Source organism: Microtus pennsylvanicus, chromosome 7 (assembly GCF_037038515.1).
Source record: "Microtus pennsylvanicus isolate mMicPen1 chromosome 7, mMicPen1.hap1, whole genome shotgun sequence".
In the NCBI taxonomy this organism is placed as follows: Eukaryota; Metazoa; Chordata; class Mammalia; order Rodentia; family Cricetidae; genus Microtus; species Microtus pennsylvanicus.
The window spans coordinates 24,635,798-24,655,518 of NC_134585.1; the positions used below are offsets into that span (position 1 = coordinate 24,635,798).

The 19,721-nt window shown below is 44.2% G+C and overlaps 1 protein-coding gene across 1 annotated transcript in view; it reads right to left on the reverse strand.

Moving 5' to 3' along the window:
* Sh3rf3 (SH3 domain containing ring finger 3) overlaps positions 1-19,721 on the reverse strand; it is a 264,667-nt gene that overhangs the window by 82,074 nt on the left and 162,872 nt on the right. The window contains exon 3 of the mRNA XM_075980221.1: positions 4,959-5,054. Coding sequence (XP_075836336.1) covers positions 4,959-5,054 — 96 coding nt within the window. The remainder of the gene's footprint in view (positions 1-4,958; positions 5,055-19,721) is intronic.

Here is a 19,721-nt window from a genome sequence, read left to right on the forward strand (position 1 = left end):
AGATGTACAAAGAAAAGAGGCAAACGATCTTATTCACGATATGGACTCTGAAAAGGAGTCAAATATATAGAGAATAAAGCAATGACTACCAAGGTGTGGAGGAGGCAATGTGTCAAAAGACGTGAAGGAGTAGACGGTGGCATGAACAAGTTAAAGAGCTGGGGTGTAACGGGGGCACGGTGGTTGATAACAGCTGTAGAATCACACTAAGGATTTCTGTAGCAGGAGAAAACTGCAGCTGTCCTTGCCAATGGGAAAATGAGCGGCTGTGTGTGCTAATGGCTGGGCTCACTTATTATACCATAGTAACCATTTAACTGCATAAGCATCTTATAAGATGTTGCTTACCCTAAACATAAAGTGAAATTTGCTTTTTAAAATGGGGAGGATGCTCTCTGGGCCCTTCTCCAAGTAAAGACTCGTTCCCTGGGGAGGTAGTCTTACTCTGTAATTCTGGGAGAAAATTAGCATGGGCCGACAGCAAAGTAGAAAGGGCCTGTTTCAGCCTAGTCATTGTAGGGTTTATAGTCCAGCCTCGAAGTGACTCCTCGTCAGGATTCTGACGGCAGCTATGCGTGTGTACCTAACCCAGCTGAGGTGCCTGGGAGGGGCCAGCCCATGACCTCTCAACTGGAGAACATTATCCTGTGCTATTTTATGGTTAGATGGGGAGTGTGTGTAGACTGGACAGGACAGGGAATGGCATTCAAGGAAGGCCTCCAAGAACACCTGAACTCCATATAGTAAAAAGATGAGCCAGAATGGGGTGGATGTCGAAGAGTTACGGGGCATGGGTTGAAAGTCATGTGGCTACGGAACGGAACGTGGCTTCAAGAGGGAAAGGTGTGAGCGCGCATGTGTGTTTGTTGTTATGCAAAGTTCAGAAGGATGAGGACTGAGGAAACACCCCTGGGCTTGGAAGGGAGGTGACAAGCTAACCTAGGTACTTGTGAGAGCTAGACGCCTTTCGCGAGCCAGATGCCTTTGACTGCACTGGGCTTTTTAAGGCTAAGACTATAGAGCTTTGAAGACTGTGAGGTTCGCTGGTTTGTGAGTCACCAGCCAGGACCCCTTTTATAGGAAAGATCAAAATATGAAGAATGGACAAGCAAGTGTACCAGGCTGAGGGGAGCTGAGCCAAGGCCCCTTGTCTATTGTCACGGAAGGCGCTAAGGCAGGCAGGTGGCTCAGCATAGCCTAAGGAGGATAACTCTGAGCCAGTGTCCCTCTGCAGGAAGAGGCCATCAGACAGCTAGCACCCAGCCGAGGGGCTCGAGTCAAGTGTAAAAATAACTCCATCTTCACCTACTTGAGTGTTAATTGCTTTTATTCCTGTCCCTGTGAATGACCTGTCCTGGTAAGAAAGTGAAACAGCCAGAGCTCTCTCCTGTGACGCAGGTGCGCCTCACCAGGCCCATGGGGACATACGTGCTATCCAGGGCTGTTCTGGGATCCTATGACAGGTGGAGTTTGTTTGCAGATAGAACAGAGGAAGTCTCAGAGATGACCCTAAACACCTTAGGAAGTGAGAGGACGGGAGCGGCTTGCAGTGTTAAATGCGTGGTAGGCACGCGAGTTTCCCAAGGCAGTCTGCTCAGCTGAGCCCAGCCCACATACTCTTCCGCTGTGTCTGGTCTCTTGAAGAAAACTTGCACAAGCCTTTTCTTTCCTTTTTCCAGATCTAGAACAAAATCTTTCACTCAGCAACTACAGAGTTACACACTGGCTTGCAGATTGAGGGAACATACTGTCGTTGAACCAAATGCCGTGTCCTGCCAATGGGGATGTTCACACCCGTCTTCCTGATCCATTTTTCTAATGCCCCAAATGATCATCAAACAGATACTAGCAATACTGTTCTATCTACATCCATGCAAACTTCTCTCTCTCTCTCTCTCTCTCTCTCTCTCTCTCTCTCTCTCTCTCTCTCTCTCTCTCTCTCTTTTTGCTTTTTCGAGACAGGGTTTCTCTGTGGTTTTAGAGCCTGTCCTGGAACTAGCTCTTGTAGACCAAGCTGGTCTCGAACTCACAGAGATCCACCTGCCTCTTTAATCCCAAGTGCTGGGATTAAAGGCGTGCGCCACCACTGCCCGGCTCAAACTTCTCTTAAGCTAAGGCTGAGTACATGTGTCATCTGCCCAGGACCAGTGTCTCTCCTGTGAAGTGTTAGGAAGATCCTGCATTAGCATCCGGCTCTCCAGTCTTGAGTTTCCTGGAGGAACTTACAGTGTGCAAAGTCGGTCTAGGTGCAAGGCCTGGGGGTAGCATCAGTGGGCAGGGTCTGCCTGGGGGTTGAGGAGGTTCAAACCTCGGGAACTGTGACTTGGAGCTTCACTTATCCCCTGGCTGTGGCTGAAGTCAGAAGCCCTCAGGGAGGGTAGCGGGTGAGGATAAAGGGTTTCAGACAATGTGTGATCTTACAACGAGTTTCTAAGAACATACTGAATTTCCTAGAAAAGACTTGTTCAAAAACAGCAGTTGTTCCTCGCGGTTTGAGTTTTCACTGGAACAACCATCTCCCAATTCTCAGGCCTTCTGCCTGAGGCCAAGAGACCTTCCATCTGTGTCTCTGCTGAGACCCTTGCACTTGGACTGAGCCACATGCATCTCAGGGCTCCAGCTTGTGGGTGGTTTGTTGTCTGACTCCTCAGCCTCCATAACCGCATGAGCCAACTTCCTTCACATGTCCTCTAGTACATGATTGCCACCATCTCCTCAGAGAAACTTGACTCACATACAACCTCTCTTGAGCTTTCTCCCTGAAAACGTTCACCTGCCCAGTCAGGGGACTGGAAATCAGCAAGACGAAAGACAGAAACGACAAGTACCAGGAGCTAGCAAACAGCAGAGTGCCACAGCACCACCGGCCATGCCCAGAATCACAGCTGCAGAACTCTGCTTTCTCTCCGTGGTAACACTATGTTTAGAGACAGGGGTTCAAAATAACTTCCCCTCTTTATAGTCGATGAAGTAATGAGCTACTGTGCTGCATGAGAGGATGAACCCAAACCAATTCAGGCAGCTGAATGAGGTTCAACAAACGCCTGGCAATGCATTCTAGAGCTGATGCTAGGGACCGTCACACAGGAGACAGTTGCCATTAGTAACATTTACTTTGGGACTGATTACATCTATTTAGCTTAATCAGGATTTTAGTTTTGCTACCATTATTTTCTTTTCAGAATCTATAAATAGTACCAAAAGTTTCCCACACACCATACAAGTTTTGTTTAAGCCCCAGATATAGCTGCATCAGATCAAGGGCTTGGGTCTGGCATAATCCAACCTGCTCCCATAAGCTCCTATCCGTTCTGGGATGAGGATGCTACCACTGCCTGGAACTGTTCTCCTCCTCCGTCTCTCACACCACCTAGAGTACAGAAGTGAAAATAATGCACCCTGGGTGTTCTAGACCTCCAGCTTCTGGAAGACATGAGTTGCTGTGTCTCATAAAGGTGACAAGGTTGGTCACTGGCAGAGGTGAAGAATGGGAAATGTGCCCAGAGGGGTCCATGTCAGAAGCCTACGATGTCCCTAAGTTGCCTTAGCTAGCTGAGAGCTGGGCTGAGGGCTGACTATGACCACAATCTTTTGGAGCCTTGTGAAAAGGGACTGTGTTGGATGGAGATCTTCAGGTGGGTGACCATGCTACAGGGCAGGGATAGAGTCCTTCAAAAGCAATCCTATGGCTCATTCAATTCATCCTTGACCTCTTGGTTGAGGGAGGAGGGACACTCTTAGACTGCTTATTTTACTTCTATTAACACAAGCACAAGTTAAAATACCAAAATAATGACACTATTCTACTCTTTCCTGGAATAGGGACCTGGAAAGAAGGCCTTTTTGAATGTTGGGCCTAATTCTTGTACCAACCCCTGGGTCTCCATCATTCCCGTGATGGTGAGGAACACAGGCTTCTCCTTTCTACATTCCAGCAAATGCGCGTTGCCCAGCTGTCATGCAATAACAGCAGTGGTCCTCAACCTTCCTAACGCTGTGACCCTTAAATACAGTTCCTCATTCTGTGGTGACCCCCAACCATAAAATTATTCTCATTGCTACTTCATAACTGTAATTTTGCTACTATTATGAATCATAAGGTAAATATCTGTTTTCTGATGGTCTTAGGTGACCCCTGTAAAAGGGTCTTTCCATCCCCCAAAGGGGTATGACCCATAGACTGAGGACCACTGCTAGGGGGAAAAGATAAAGTGGCGGTGCTGGGACCTGGGGCCATGGATAGTGCTGGGGCAGCAGTAAAGAAGCTGGGAAGGCCATGAGGAAAAGTCTTGGGCAAGCGTATTGTGGACAGAGGTGAGCCTGGGACAGCTAACGTGTGAGGATTACGGAGAGAGTGGCGAGGCATTCAGTTCTACGGAGCAGAAGGAGCTATGGGGGGAAGGGTCAGTCTTCTCAGAGTAGGGCTGTTCAGGAGCAAAGGTCAGACTGGCTCTGACCACATCTGCAACCTTTGTCTCATTGTGATTGTTTGGCAAGCCCAGGTGAGAGCCAGCCACAGCTGGAGAACACAGTGCAGCTTGTGGTATACGTCATCTTTCATTTACGGCCCAACAAGGGCTCAGTATGATTGTATGTATCCACGTAGATGGGACAGTGAGGCCAGACACGAGTTCCTTGGTGAGCTGGCAGGATTCTAGCCAGATGCTTGCCCTCAAACCTGCAGTTGCTGTACCATGTATCAGGTCCTGGATGAAATGGCTGCCCAGGAGACCCTGTGTTTCTCATAATGATTAAGACATGTCTATGCAGTGGGGAGACCTCTGAAAGTGGTCAGAGAATCGTCATACACTGGGGCAGTTCAGAAGAAGCCTCCAGGAAGCCACAGGCATTACACGCTTAGGGAGGGGAGGAATCTCCCTCTACCTCAGGAAGGGGCTCCCCCAGGCCAGGGCCCCGCATTCTGGGGAACCAAACAACAGGTGTGTTAGTGAGCTTACCTCCACGTACAAGAGTGGGAAAATCCCGACCTTGTCTCCCAGCATGCCTTCAGCCCAGTTATCATCCACTCTCCGGATCACAGTTAAAACTTCATCCTGCGGTGCGCAGAGCCGCCATGTGTGCACAGTGGGAAGGAAACAAGAGGACAGTTAGAACGGAACAACTGAGGCAAAGAGACAGTCTAAGGGAACATGTCACAGGTTCAGGCTTTCACATGTAAGACACTTCAGTCACAAGCTTACTTCTTCACCCCTCCCCCCATTCTGACCCTCTGTCCCTCCATTGGATCATTACTGCAAATATTCCCCAAGTGAAAAGCCTAACAATTTGCCACATAGTGTTTTCAAATGAATGTTCTTAATATTAACTGAAGGAAATAAAAATGCTTCAACGAAGGATAAATTCAGCCATTCAATATAGAATTCCAGTATAAAGTGTTTTAAGTTTTTGGCTCCATCAGAAAGAAAGAAAGAAAGAAAGAAAGAAAGAAAGAAAGAAAGAAAGAAAGAAAGAAAGAAAGAAAGAAAGAAAGAGAGAGAAAGAAAGTTCAACTATACTTAGAATTGTAAGTATATGATGCTCTGTATTCTTTTGTATCCCTTGGCATATCAGACACAAGTGTGTGTGTACAGTGAAAACATGAAAACAGAGATGACGACTGAGGGAGGTGGGCGTCTCAGGAGGGAGGTGGGCATCTCGGGAGGTGGGCGTCTCGGGAGGGAGGTGGGCATCTCGGAAGGGAGGTGGGTGTCTCAGGAGGGAGGTGGGCGTCTCGGGAGGGAGGTGGGCGTCTCGGGAGGTGGGCGTCTCGGGAGGGAGGTGGGTGTCTCAGGAGGGAGGTGGGACACAGGCTGTTGGTAAGAAAGCAGATGCTCAAAACACATTTACAGGCACCTGGAGCCCTAGGCAGGCGGGACAGAGGGCATGGGGAGATGCACACGTGGGAAAGTGATGAGTTTAGGGTGAGAGATGATTGTGCATCAGCTTCTAGCACACGGGCTGCCCCAGGATGTAGAGGAGGACTGATGTTACACAAGAGAGCATGGCTATCTGCACCTGCCCACGACCCACACTCTCTTGGGTCCATCTTTCTTTTAGTAGCCAAGGAATATCTTGGAACCCCACTACAAGCATATCTTGCCCAACTTTTCCCATCGAAATGTCAACAGCCTTTCTCTTTGGGTATTTGCTCCCAGACCAGATGGCCCAACAGGAACCGTAATGTGCTAGCAGCTGGGGGCCAATGGAGCTCGATGGAATGACACTCACTATTCTGCCTGCCTTCTTGGGAAGCCTACCTACTGCAAGTGAAGCAGCATGACAAGATTTGCAGCATCCCTCCAGGTCAGAGGAAGGGCATGTCAGGTCAGCATCAGGATACTGGAGAAGATGCTGCCCTAGGGGCTGTCGTGCTTGAGGGAGTGCACACTTTCAGGTGGCCATCAAAGGTAAGGGAGTCACAACTCCAGAGGACTCTGATGAGCAAGTGAGGCTTGGGCCCTGCATTGAGGACTTGTTCATTCCCTTAGTACACCCTCCTCATGTGACCACAAGGAGATTAAGCTCACCAAAGTCACCGCTCATCCTGTCTGTCCTAAGGGTCAGTCTTCCAACAGGGATCGGGGAAACAAGCGGGGCTAGAAAAAACTGGCTGGATAAATGCAGAGGAGCGAAAGTCGACACTCGCTAACCCTGAGACTGCTGGAGGAAAACGTAGAAACACACTTTCAGAAGCAGGCACAAGCAAGGACTTGATGAAAAGGCTATAGGCACAGGAAATGAGAATTGATAGAGCGGATTATACGAAATAAAAATTCTGTAGTGAAGAGACAACCTACTGAATGGGAGAAAACTTTGGCCAACTATACATCCAACAGGGAACTAGTATCTAGAAAGAATTCAAAAAATTACAACCCCAAACACCAACTCATGTGATCAATTATAAGTATATGTATGAATGGAACAGTCAGATTACAAAAAAGGAATACAAAGGGCCAATAAATATTTAAAGAAACAATAACAAAATGTTATCCTTGGCCATCATGGAGAACGTAATGCAAACTGCTCTGGGAGTCGGCCTCACCCCAGTCAGATGGATATCATTAAGAAATCAAATGGGACCTCCTGAGACTGAGAAGCTTCTGTAAAGCAAAGGACACTGTCGCTAAGACACAAAGGCAACCCACCAACTGGGAGAAGATCTTCACCAACCCCGCAACTGACAAAGGTCTGATCTCCAAAATATATAAAGAACTCAAGAAACTAGACCGTAAAAGGCTAATCAACCCAATTATAAAATGGGGCATTGAGCTGAACAGAGAATTCTCAACAGAAGAACTTCAAATGGCCAAAAGACACTTAAGGTCATGCTCAACTTCCTTAGCGATCAGGGAAATGCAAATCAAGACAACTTTAAGATACCATCTTACACCTGTCAGAATGGCTAAAATCAAAAATACCAATGATAGCCTTTGTTGGAGAGGTTGTGGAGAAAGGGGTACACTCATCCATTGCTGGTGGGAATGCAAACTTGTGCAACCACTTTGGAAGGCAGTATGGCGGTTTCTCAGGAAATTCGGGATCAACTTACCCTTGGACCCAGCAATACCACTCTTGGGAATATACCCAAGAGAGGCCTTATCATACAACAAAAGTATATGCTCTACAATGTTCATAGCAGCATTGTTTGTGATAGCCAGAACCTGGAAACAACCTAGATGCCCTTCAATGGAAGAATGGATGAAGAAAGTATGGAATTTATACATATTAGAGTACTACTCAGCAATAAAAAACAAGGACTTCATGAATTTTGCATGCAAATGGATGGAAATAGAAAACACTATCCTGAGTGAGGTAAGCCAGACCCAAAAAGAAGAACATGGGATGTACTCACTCATATTTGGTTTCTAGCCATAAACAAAGGACATTGAGCCTATAGATAGTGATCCTAGAGAAGCTAAATAAGGAGAACCCAAAGAAAAACATATAGGCATCCTCCTGAATATTAACCTTCAGCAAGCGATGAAAGGAGACAGAGACAGAGACCCAAATTGGAGCACAGGACTGAAATCTCAAGGTCCAAATCAGGAGCAGAAGGAGAGAGAGCACGAGCATGGAACTCAGGACCGCGAGGGGTGCACCCACACACTGAAACAATGGGGATGTTCTATTGGGAACTCACCAAGGCCAGCTGGCCTGGGTCTGGAAAAGCCTGGGATAAAACCAGACTCTCTGAACATAGCGGACAATGAGGACTACTGAGAACTCAAGAACAATGGCAATGGGTTTCTGATCCTACTGCACGCACTGGCTTTGTGGGAGCCTAGGCAGGTTGGATGCTCAACTTACTAGACCTGGATGGAGGTGGGGGTTCCCTGGACTTCCCACAGGACAGGGAACCCTGATTGCTTTTCGGGCTGGGGGGAAGACTTAATTGGGGGAGGGGGAGGGAAATGGGAGGCGGTGGCGGGGAAGAGACAGAAATCTTTAATAAATAAATAAATTAAAAAAAAACATAAAAAATAAAAAAAATAAAAAAAAAGAAATCAAATGGTAGCAAATGCTGGGTAGGATGAGTCATTAGTCATCAGGCAGTGCTGGTAGGAATATAAACCCTATTATAGCCACTATGGAAATTAACGTGAAGGTCCCTCCAAAAACAAAAACAGAACTACCATGCCAGGCAGCCACCTACCCCTGGGCACATGCCCAGAGGACTGTAAGTCCACGTGTCAGAGGGACTTGCACATCCGCATTGACTGCCGCTTGATCATAACAACCTAGGCATCCACCCGCAGATGAAAGGATAAACACAGACACGTGGTCTTCTACATGCAGAATCCAGTCTTAAACTGACACACAGGCAGACAACGTGAGAGAAGAGGACCGCAAGAGACAAGAGTGAAGTCTTGTGGAACGGGGTGAGGGGAAAAGAGGGTGGCCAAATACACACTGTGGAAACAGAGGAGCAATTGCAGGAAGGGGGGCGTGGAGAGGCAGAGGGGCGAGGTTGGGGAAGCAGTGCTGAGTGACAAGGAAGAGCCCTGATACATGGGCGAAAGGCTGCCTCAGTGAAACCAACTTCTCTGAACATGAAACAAAAATAAGCAACGAAGGGCTAGGAGACCTAAGTGTGCTGGAGCGTGTTTGCAAACCTAGCAATGAAAACGTGGAGGCAGGAGAATCAGGAGTTCAAGGCTATCTTGGGCTATCAGTATATAAAGGGTAGTTTGTGTTACAAATGAGATATTCTCTTAAGAAACAAACAAAAATAAGTAAAAAATGTTAATTTCAATAGAAAGAGAAAAATCAAAATATCTACACTGTCATCTAATGCATTCTTAAATTCAGAGCCAAAGAAATAAAGAACAGTAAGAGGTATAAGCACCAGAAAGAAAAATACATCATTAGCTAAAAAGCAACAGCATCTGAAATTAGAATAAGAATTTGAGAAAACCCTGAAATTTTAAAACAGACTCAAAAAATACTGAATTTCCATAGACTGGCAATAATCAGAAAATGGGATTAATTTGGCAAACCATTAAAAACTACATATTTGACAAAATTAATTTTATAGTATTTAAAGACATGTTAGGAAAAACCAAATATCTACAAAGAAAATATGAACAAATATTTAAATATGAGCTGGGGAAGGTATCATTAAATATGCTAACGAAAATTTGCCAGAAGAACAAATCTCTAATGTTAAAGACACAAACCAAAAAAAAAATAATAACCGGAGAAGCATTTGTGGAGTAAGAGGTAAAGCTTTACACCTCTGCTTTATAAGTTAAAATGACGGAGGGAACAAAATAAAAAGATTTTAAAGCAAAATAGAGCTGGGTCAGGAACCAGGGAATTAACAAGAGAAGACAAGCAATTTGCCATCCCACCCATTTGGAAATGTTAGACCTGATCAGAAATCACAGGTAGAGTTTAATTTTTCTTTCAAAAATTATTTTATTTTGTGACTTGTCTACAAAAATGTCTGTGTATGTACTTGCCTGGTATTCACAGAGGCCAAAGAAGGGTGACACGTCCCCCAGAACTGGAGTTATAGATGGTTGTGAGCTACCATATGCGTGCGGGAATTGAATTTGGGACCTCTAGAAGGTAACCAGTGCTCTTAATTGCTAAGTCCTTGTTCCAGAAATACAATACAATTTTACCATTTTCTTCCTATCTATCTATCTATCTATCTATCTATCTATCTATCTATCTATCTATCTATCTATTATGAATGTGTGCGCATGTGTGCACGTGCATGCGTGCATATATGCATGCATACGGAGGTCGGAAGACAACTTGCTGGACTTGGCTCTCTCTTTCCACCACAAGGAATCAAATTCAGGTTGTCGGGCTCATGGATGGATGGTTACTTTGCTCCGCTAACCATGTGCATAGCACCTTCCAGGGCTGTGAAGGGTATCCAGCAGGGACAAAGCTGCCAGGCAAGGAACAGCTTGATTTTTCCATGTTCTGTAGCTTCAGCAATCGAGTCTTATAGTCACATTCTGGGGTAACCAAGAGCATTAGCAGTAGCCTATAAGATTTGGGGGTGTATGGGACCTCGGAAACCAAAAACTCCTGAGAGGTAATCCGTTTATGGGACCATGATTTCTATTTGTTAGCCTGCAGTGTCTGGTAGGGGTGTTGTTACCCCATTATAGCATAACGTCTTTTATATATGTGTATGGATATATTTTAGGGGCTTCTACAGTAGATTTCCATATGATGTTTTTAAAGGGTTTTGCTGTTAGCTATTCTCTTATTCTCTCCTTTACCCTACCCTCCCATTCCCACCCCATTTAACTCTTCCTGTTCTATTACTCCCTCTTTACTCTCGATGCCATTGTATTTACCTACTTTCCCTTTGCATGGCTCCTTACTGGCTTCCGAAACTCAATAGGGATTCCAAAGGACACACACATATATGAAGATGACAAGCCATATGACATTTGTCTTACTGGGTCTAGGATGCCTCCCTCATCATGATTATTTCCATCTCTATTCATTGATCTATGAATTTTAAATTCATTTTTCTTGAATGGATAATGAAATTATTCATCTGTTATCAGTCAGTGGGCATCTAGGCTGTTTCTACTTCCTAGCTACTATAAATAGAACAGTGACAAACATGGATGAACAGGTTATCTCTGTAGTAGGATATAAAGTTCTTTGGGCATATGCCCAAGACAGGGATAGATGAATTATACAGTAGACCTATTTCTAGCTTTTTCTACTTCCTTCTTGACATCTTGGCCCAACTAATGAGAAAGAAGGGGCTGGGAAGTGCACAAACATCACAGTCAGAGTGTCAGGCTCATCAAGGCTCAGCCCCAGTCAGAGAGCTCTAGAATGCATCTCACAGCCTGCCTCTTCTCTTGGCTACCACATCACTTAGGCTATTTACAGTCGCTCTTCTTATGTAGCCCAATATGGCTATCTATTGTGAGAAAATGTCAAGGCATATTAAAAGACAACTAAAATCAAAACAAAAATCAAACAAAAAAGGAAGCACCAGACCAGGATCCAGAGATGGCAACTGATGGGAACAAACAGACTGGGAATTTACAGCAATTGTTATTAAGATGCTGGGAGTCGCATGGACAAAGCAGACAGCATGCGAGGACAGATGGGCTGTATAAACACAGAAAGAGCCGGCAAAGTAGCCCAAGAAGAGATGCTAACTGTGGAAACTACAGGGGGAGGAACGAAGACTACCTCTGCTAGGCTCCTCAAGGGATGTGGATGAGAATCTCTGAGCTTGATTAAATTGCCAATAAAAACTCCCAAAGCATGAATACAAAGAGTGAACCGAAGAAAAAGAAAAGAACATCCATGAACTTTGGAATGACTAATATACCAACAATGAGAGGACCAGAAGAAAGATATCGGAGGTATTAATAAGTGAGAGTTTCTCAGCTTAATGTCAGACACAAAACAAAGCAAGATACGTGCCACAAAACTACATCAGCACATAATTTCACACTATTGAGAATAAAAGATAAAAGAATTCAGAAAGCTTAGGGTATATATTTATAACAAAAACTAAAAAGTAAAAGGAATAATAGTTGACTTTGCAAAAGCATGCAAGAAATAAAAGCAGAATGTGTGTGTGTGTGTGTGTGTGTGTGAGAGAGAGAGAGAGAGAGAGAGAATGTGAGAGAGGTTAATTACAGATGGATATCCCTGATGAACAGAAATGAAAAAATTCAATAAAAATTTGCAAAAAAAAACCACCTGAATTCAAGATCACATCAAAAAGATCATTCATCATGACCAAGTTGGCTGTATATCAGTAATGCAAAAGTGGATCCACTAATCAATGAATATAATTAATCACATAAATGGAATAAAAGGTAAAACGCACACAATTATCTCAACAGAAAATGCAAAGGCCTTTGAAAAATAATTCATCATCCCTTCAGGATACCAGTCACAGAGAGGCTAGGAATGGAGGGAGCACGCCTCAACATAAATCAAGGCTGTATGACAAACACTAAATAGAGAAAACCTCAAAATAATCCCACCAAGCTCATGAGCCAGACAGAGCATCAACTCTTCTCATTTCCACTCAATAAAGTGTATGAAGTCTTAGACAATGAGAGAGAAATAAAGGATAAATAAGGAGAGATGAAATCAAAGTATTCCTTTTTGCAGAGGATATAGTCCTATACATAAAATGCTCTAAAGATACTAGCAAAAACACCTTAGAGTTGATAAACACTTTCAGCACAGTGGCAGGATATCTAATTAACACGCTTTCCTATATACAAATAACAAGCACAGCGAGAAAAAAAATCAAGGAAACAGTACATTCACAATAAACACATAGACACAGATACATAGACAGACAGGGAGACACACACACAAACTGTATTGGCTGGTTTTGTATGTCTACTTGACATAAGCTAGAGTCATCAGAGAGGAAGGAGCCTTCTCCATGAGATCCAGCTGTAAGGCGTTTTCTCACTTAGTGATCAATGAAGGAAGGCCCAGCCCATGGTGGGTGGTTCCATTCCTAATCTGGTGGTGGTCTGGATTCTATAAGAAACAGTAGACTGAGCAAGTCATGTGAGCAAGGCCAGTAAGCATCACCACTCCATGGCCTCTGCATCAGCTCCTGCCTCCAGGACCCTGCCCTGTCTTCCTTCAGTGATGAACAGCAATGTGGAAGTATTAGCTGAATAAACCCTTTCCTTTTTCAACTTGTTTTTTGGTCATTGAGTTTCATTGCAGCAACAGAAACCATAATTAAACTGAGAGGTGGTGGCGCACACCTTTAATCCCAGAACTCGGGAGGCAGAGGTAGGTGAATCTCTGTGAGTTCAAGGCCAGCCTGGTCTACAGAGCAAGTTCCTGAACAGGCTCTAAAGCTACAGAGAAATGCTGTCTTGAAAAGCCAAAAAAAGAAAAAGAAAAATAGAAATAAACTCTAACACACATTCTCTCAGAATAAAAGAACTGAGGAGTCCATTGTAAAAGATGGAAAGACCACCTATGATCATGGATCAGAGGAATTAACCTTGGGAAAATGCCATTCTACCAAAAGCAATCTAAAAATAATGCAACCCTACTCAAAATTTCAAAGCCACTCTTCACAGACAGGGAAAAAATACAAAGAATTATAAAGAGGCATAAAGGACTACGGATAGCCAAAGCAACATAGAACGGACAGGATATTGTAAGAGGTATCACCACACCTGATTTCAAATTATACTACAGAGACATAGTGATATAAACAGTGTATATTTGGTACTGCCACAAACATTAATCACATAAATACATGGAGTAGAACTGAGGACTCAGATATAAACTCACACAACTACAGTTATCTGTTTTTTGACAAAGAGGCCAAAATAATACATTGGAGAAAACACAGCGTGTTTAACAAATGGTGCTGAGGAAACTCGATTTCAACACTGTGGTGGTTTGAATAGGAATGGCCCCCATAGATTCATGAGTTTGAATGCCCATAGGGAATAGCACCATTAAGAGGTATGGCTTTGCTAAAGTGGGTGTGGCCTTGTAAGAGAAGTGTATCACTGTGGGGGTGGGCTCAAGATACATCTAGTGTGGCACACAGTTCACTTTCTATTGCCTGGATCCAGCACCATGGTCTGCCTGCAGGCTGTCATGCTTCTTGTAATAATGATAATGGACTAAACCTCTGTAACTGTAAGCCAGCCCCAATTAAATGTTTTCCTTTGTAAGAATTGTCATGGTCATGGTGTCTCTTCACAGCAACAGAAACCCTAAGACAAACATGTAGAAAAATCAAACTAAATCTTTATTCATCCCTAGAGAAAAAAAAATCAACCTCAAATGGATCAAAGACCTCAAGACCATGAATCTGGTAAAGGAAAAAGTAGGGAATATGTTCCAACTTACTGGTTCAGGTAAGGACATTCTGAACAGAAACCTGGTAGCACAGGCATTTAGACCAACAATTAGCAAATGGGACAAATGAAAAGGCTACCATACAGAAAAGGAAGCCACCAAGTGAATAAAAAGGCAGTTGACAGAATGGGAGAAAAGCCTTGCTAGCTATTCTTTTGACAGGAGATTCATGTCTACAACATACAATGAATTAAAAAATCTAAACATTAAGAAGATAATCCATTTAATAATGAGATACAGAACCAAACAGAGTTCCCTAAAGAACATCGACCAACGGGGAAACACCGTAAAAGTCCTGAACATCAGGGAAATGAAGAGGAAAATGATTTTATTTCACCCCAGTCAGAATAGCCATCAACAGAAATAGAAATAATAACCAATGTTAGCACGAATATGGTGAAAGGGGAGCCCTATGCACTGTTGATTGGAGTGTAATTCAGTGAAGCAGATTTGGTAGTCAATCAAAGGCTTCTCAAAAATCTAGGGATGGAATCGCTGTATTATCCAGCCCTACCCCCATGGATAACCATCTGAAGGACGTTATATCCTACTACAAAGATATTCTCATAGTCATGTTCATTGCCTGTTTACAATAGCTAGGAAGCAGAATTAACCTGAATGTCCACCAACTTATGAATGGGAAAGAAAAGAGCATAAGATACATGGAAAATTACTCAGATATAAATAAAAATAGTATCAAGAAATTCACAATAAAACAGATGACACTAAAATAAATGAATCTGAGTCATATAATTTCTGGTGGTGCCGAAAGACAAACGGCACATGCTCTCTCTCATATGCAGAACCTAGCTTCAAACTTTCTGTTTTGTTTAACATAGAACACAAGTGGAAACCAGGAAACTAAGATGTTATTCTCTGTGTGTAGGAGTGTGTACTATGAGAGCATGTATGTGTGTGCATATTGTGTGTGTATTATGTGTGTGTGTGTGTGTGTTGCATTAAGGGGTGGGGATAGTAGACCACAGGTAAAAGAAATGGAGAGACAGAGTACTAGGGTTAGGGGAGGCTTAAGCAGGAGAAGAATAGGAGGATAGCATAAATCAGAGGCTCAACCTGAAGGGTATAATGAAAAGCCATAGGGAAAACTAGTGTTCTCTCAACCCAACTTCAAAAAAAAAAAACTTCGTTTGGAAGGGATAGTAGAACATGTGATATGAAGGAAGAGAGTGGGGGTGATGGAGATTAAGGTTTACACAGGGGTGGATTCTTTTTACAGTGGGCAGCAGTCAATGTACAGATTCATAAATGGTCAAAGTTCAGTGAATACATGGTTGTGGGTTCTCAGACCGTGCTGGCTAGTCTTAGGCCAACTTGACACAAGCTAGAGTCATCTGAAAGGAGGGAATCTCAATTGAGAAAATGCCTTCATAAGATCCAGCTGTAAGGCCTTTCCTTCATTAGTGATTGATGGGGCAGGACCCAGTCCATGGTGGGTGGTACCATCCCTTGGCTGGTGAGCCCGAGCTCTACATGAAAACAGACTGAACAAGCCACGAGGAGCAAGCCAGTAAGCAGCACCCCCTCCATGACCTATGCATCAACTCCAAGTTCCTGCTCTGTTTGAATTCCTGTCCTGACTTCCTTCAATAATGAACAGTGATATGGAAGTGTAAGCCAAATAAACCCTTTACTCCCCAATTTGCTTTTTGGTTATGGTGTTTTGTTGCACCAATAGAAACCCTAACTACGACACAATCATATATCACACCTATATGAACCCTCACCCCTCCACTGGTGTAGGAGGTCCTTCTGTCTGTGTGTTACTTTCATTGGTTAATGAATAAAGAAACTGCCTTGGCCTAGTTGATAGGGCAGAACTAAAGTAGGTCGGGAAGACAGAACTGAATGCTGGGAGGAAGAAAGCAGAGGGAGAGCTGCCATTGTACCACCAGAGTCAGACATGCTGAATCTTTCCTGGTAAGCCACTGCCACATGGTGATACAGATTAATAGAAATGGGTTAAATCAAGATGTGAGAGTTAGCCAAATAAGAGGCTAGAGAAAATGGGCCAAGCAGTGTTTTAATTAATACAATTTCTGTGTGGTTATTTCAGGGCTAAACTATCCGGGTGGCCAGGACGAACAAGCAGCCTCTCCCTACAACATTCCACCAAGGTGCAGGGAACATGGCGGAAGATGACACCGTCAGATGGCAAAGTCGGAGGATGGAGAGGACAGCAGGGGAATGCTGCCTTTTGGCCAAGACCTGGCTATTGTGCTCATCAGCTCCCAACAGCTGTGGCTACCTGCACAAGATTAAGCCAGCCAAAACCCAACAGGGATTAAAGAGTAATTCATGAGGCCCTGATAGCTGCTGTGGGGGAACACATCTCTCTTCTTTGGGGCGTAGCCACTGGTAGGCTGCTCTGGCTCCAGTGGATGTCCTTCCATTCGTGTGTACTGTGGGCAGCCCTAGCAGGATGTAGTGGAGTATAAAGGACACAAGAGAACACGAAGTTCAAAGGGGGTTACATCAGAAGAATTCAGGAGGAGAAAATGGGGAGTGGATATGACTTATTTCCTTGTACACATGTATGAAATTCTCCAAGAATGTATTTTAATTTAAAAACAATGGAGCTGTTAAGCTGTAGAAAGACATGAATGCACATCTCTAAGCACTGTAAAAGGGAAGCGTGTAGTATCGTTATAGCTACACAATAAAACAGAGAGCGCACTATGGAGACAATAACAACTCTGTGGCTGCAAAGGAAGGGGTAGGAATTAAAATAGTGGAGCACAAAGATTTCAAGACAGTCGAAAGAGTATGAAGAATAGTGTCATGTGTTACATTCGTTCCCAAATCAAGACTGTACAATACCAAAAACAGGTTTCCATATAAACAATGGCCATTGGTTGATACCACCAAGATAGGCTCAGGCATGGTAAAAATGTGCCCCCACTGGGCTAGGGGTGGGCCATGTGAGACACAGGAAATCTCTGTATCTGCTCCCATTTGTTAAGAATCTAACACTACTCTAAACTTTAAAGGAATAACTCAGAACCACCGGACAATGGAAACTAACAAACTACAGAACTCTACAAGCAATGGATGTCTGTCTCATAACTATAATACTGTAAACAATCTGAACAGTAATTGTGAAAACACAATTCATCCATCCTTAGCAGATGTGAGAGGAAAGAAAGGGGACAGGAGTGGAGGTGACCCAGTTTTGGTACCATGCCATTGCATGGGTAGTCAGTGATAATAAAGATCTCCTCATCATTAGGCTGCAGAAGTCTTATCAGTGGGTGCTTTTGGTGTGATATTACATGAAACAGAAGACAAGGTCTCCTTGTTTGTCTCACCATTTCCCCTTAAAGGGACATGCTGTATGGAACGAGGCAATGATCACAACTGTCCTTTGGAACCAAGTCATGTGGAAGCGCTGAGTCTGAGAAATGAGAGCACCGGGGAGCTGAGACTCTGCCCTCCAGCATGGGCATTGCTGTACACCGAAGAGCCAGGCTTATCCTGGGTCCCCCTCAGGAGTAGGAGAGCAACAAGGGATGAACTCATCGAGAAGCAAACTCAGTTCCAAAGAGAGGCACTGCCTCTTAGACCAGGGAATTTACCACCACTGCCACTGTTAAGCAGTGCAAACCATTTCCTTTTTGTGTGGCCAACACACATAAATGTCTTTAAGTAGAGATGGGGAGAGAGACCTTAGGCTGTGGAGAAAAGTATCCCTCCCCAAGCAGGTAAGAGAGAAGGCTAGCTCACAGAGAGATGATCACCATGCAACACAACGGGCCTACAGCAAAACCACCATGCAGAGAGCAGGAACCCAGACACACACATGTCAAGTGTGCTACAGTGATGTCCATTAAGGAGCAAGTGGGGGTCTGCGCAGTTCCGTCAGGGTGAGTGAGACTCTGGCAGCACCTTTGTAGTTGCTGTCTGTTCCGACTCAAGTGCATTAGGGATTCTACGCCTGTCTGAAACCTTAGGACAGCAGTAGGCTGCAGAATACATTGCTTCATTTGGTACTTGTTTTCTTTATGGGGACCAAACTGAGAGACCACACAGAGCCAGTCATCCTTGCTATAAAAGAAGTCACCCACTTTGCCTACGGATGTTGAGAATTTTTTTTTTCTCTAATGCTGACTCACACCACGGGGAGGGAATATTTCATTGCTGGCAATGGAGACACACAGGCTAGTATGTTGGGGCTACTAGACTTGAACCCCTTTATCACTCCATGCAAGATCAAAAAATAGGGCTTAATTTTTATGTTAGATTATATCAGGTCCCAGATTTGTCGCCATGTTTCAAACACCCTTGAGTTGGTGCATTCATAAGGACAAGGAAAGAGGGGATATTATTTTGAAGGCTCCCTAGTACATGGAGAAATACCCCTTAAGGCATTAAGGCTTCAAATGGTAAGGGTTGGCCATTGGTTTTCAGCTGCCTCCCTAAGAGAGCTACTCGTCCTCTCCTCCTGGACACCTCCATTCAGGAAGGTCCCTGAGTGCTGTGTGGGGAGCATCAGAAATGCCTGTGCCTTTGTCTCCTAGAGCTGTGCTCGATTACAGTCATCAGTAACCACGCCTAGAAAGCACCAGAAGGTAAGTAAACGGCTTTGCAGACCATTTCCTCAGTTCAGTGGCAGAAGCATGAAGGCAGCTAATGCCCGAGTGGATGGACACAGCCACATGCCAGGCAAATGAGATTTACAGAAGCAGATGGCAGGCCTGCTTGGTTAGTCATCTCAGTTTATCAGCTCCCGATGTAAGTGATCAAACGGAGCCCAAAGAATACCATAGACATCACCGATGGCCACATAAGGTAGACATGTGTCTGAACTAACATGATATAGTAGGCAACGATTTTGTGAATGAAAACTCTTTCCATGATGTCATTCCATTTTCCGGCACAAACCTCTACTCCATCTATATGTTTCATGTCAAGTACTTATTGTTTACTACAGGGCGGCGGGCTCCATCCATATGCTGTTTTCCCTGCTCTCTGATATTTCCGAATTGGGATAATATACCAAATGTCTACTGGCATGCAGCCCTGGCTCTTCTTGGAATTCAGATGGTCTCTGGGGTGGGGGGCCCTAAGCAATTGCACATTGGAGCTGTGGCTAGGAAGGGACGGTTTAAGAGTTAGGTGGCCCCTCTTCCCAAGGCTTAGTGGATAATACATCTGTAACAGATTCAAGAGACGTCAGCGCCACCTTCTATAAGGAACGTTAAACCCAAATTTTAAGTAATGTACCTGCCTCTTCTAACGTTTGTGCATTCATTTGACTTTTTCTACTTAAGGAGAGAGAAAGCTACAAGCATAGTGGCCTGTGGCAAGAACAGCAGCTTCAGGTGGATATCCCTAGCCCAGGC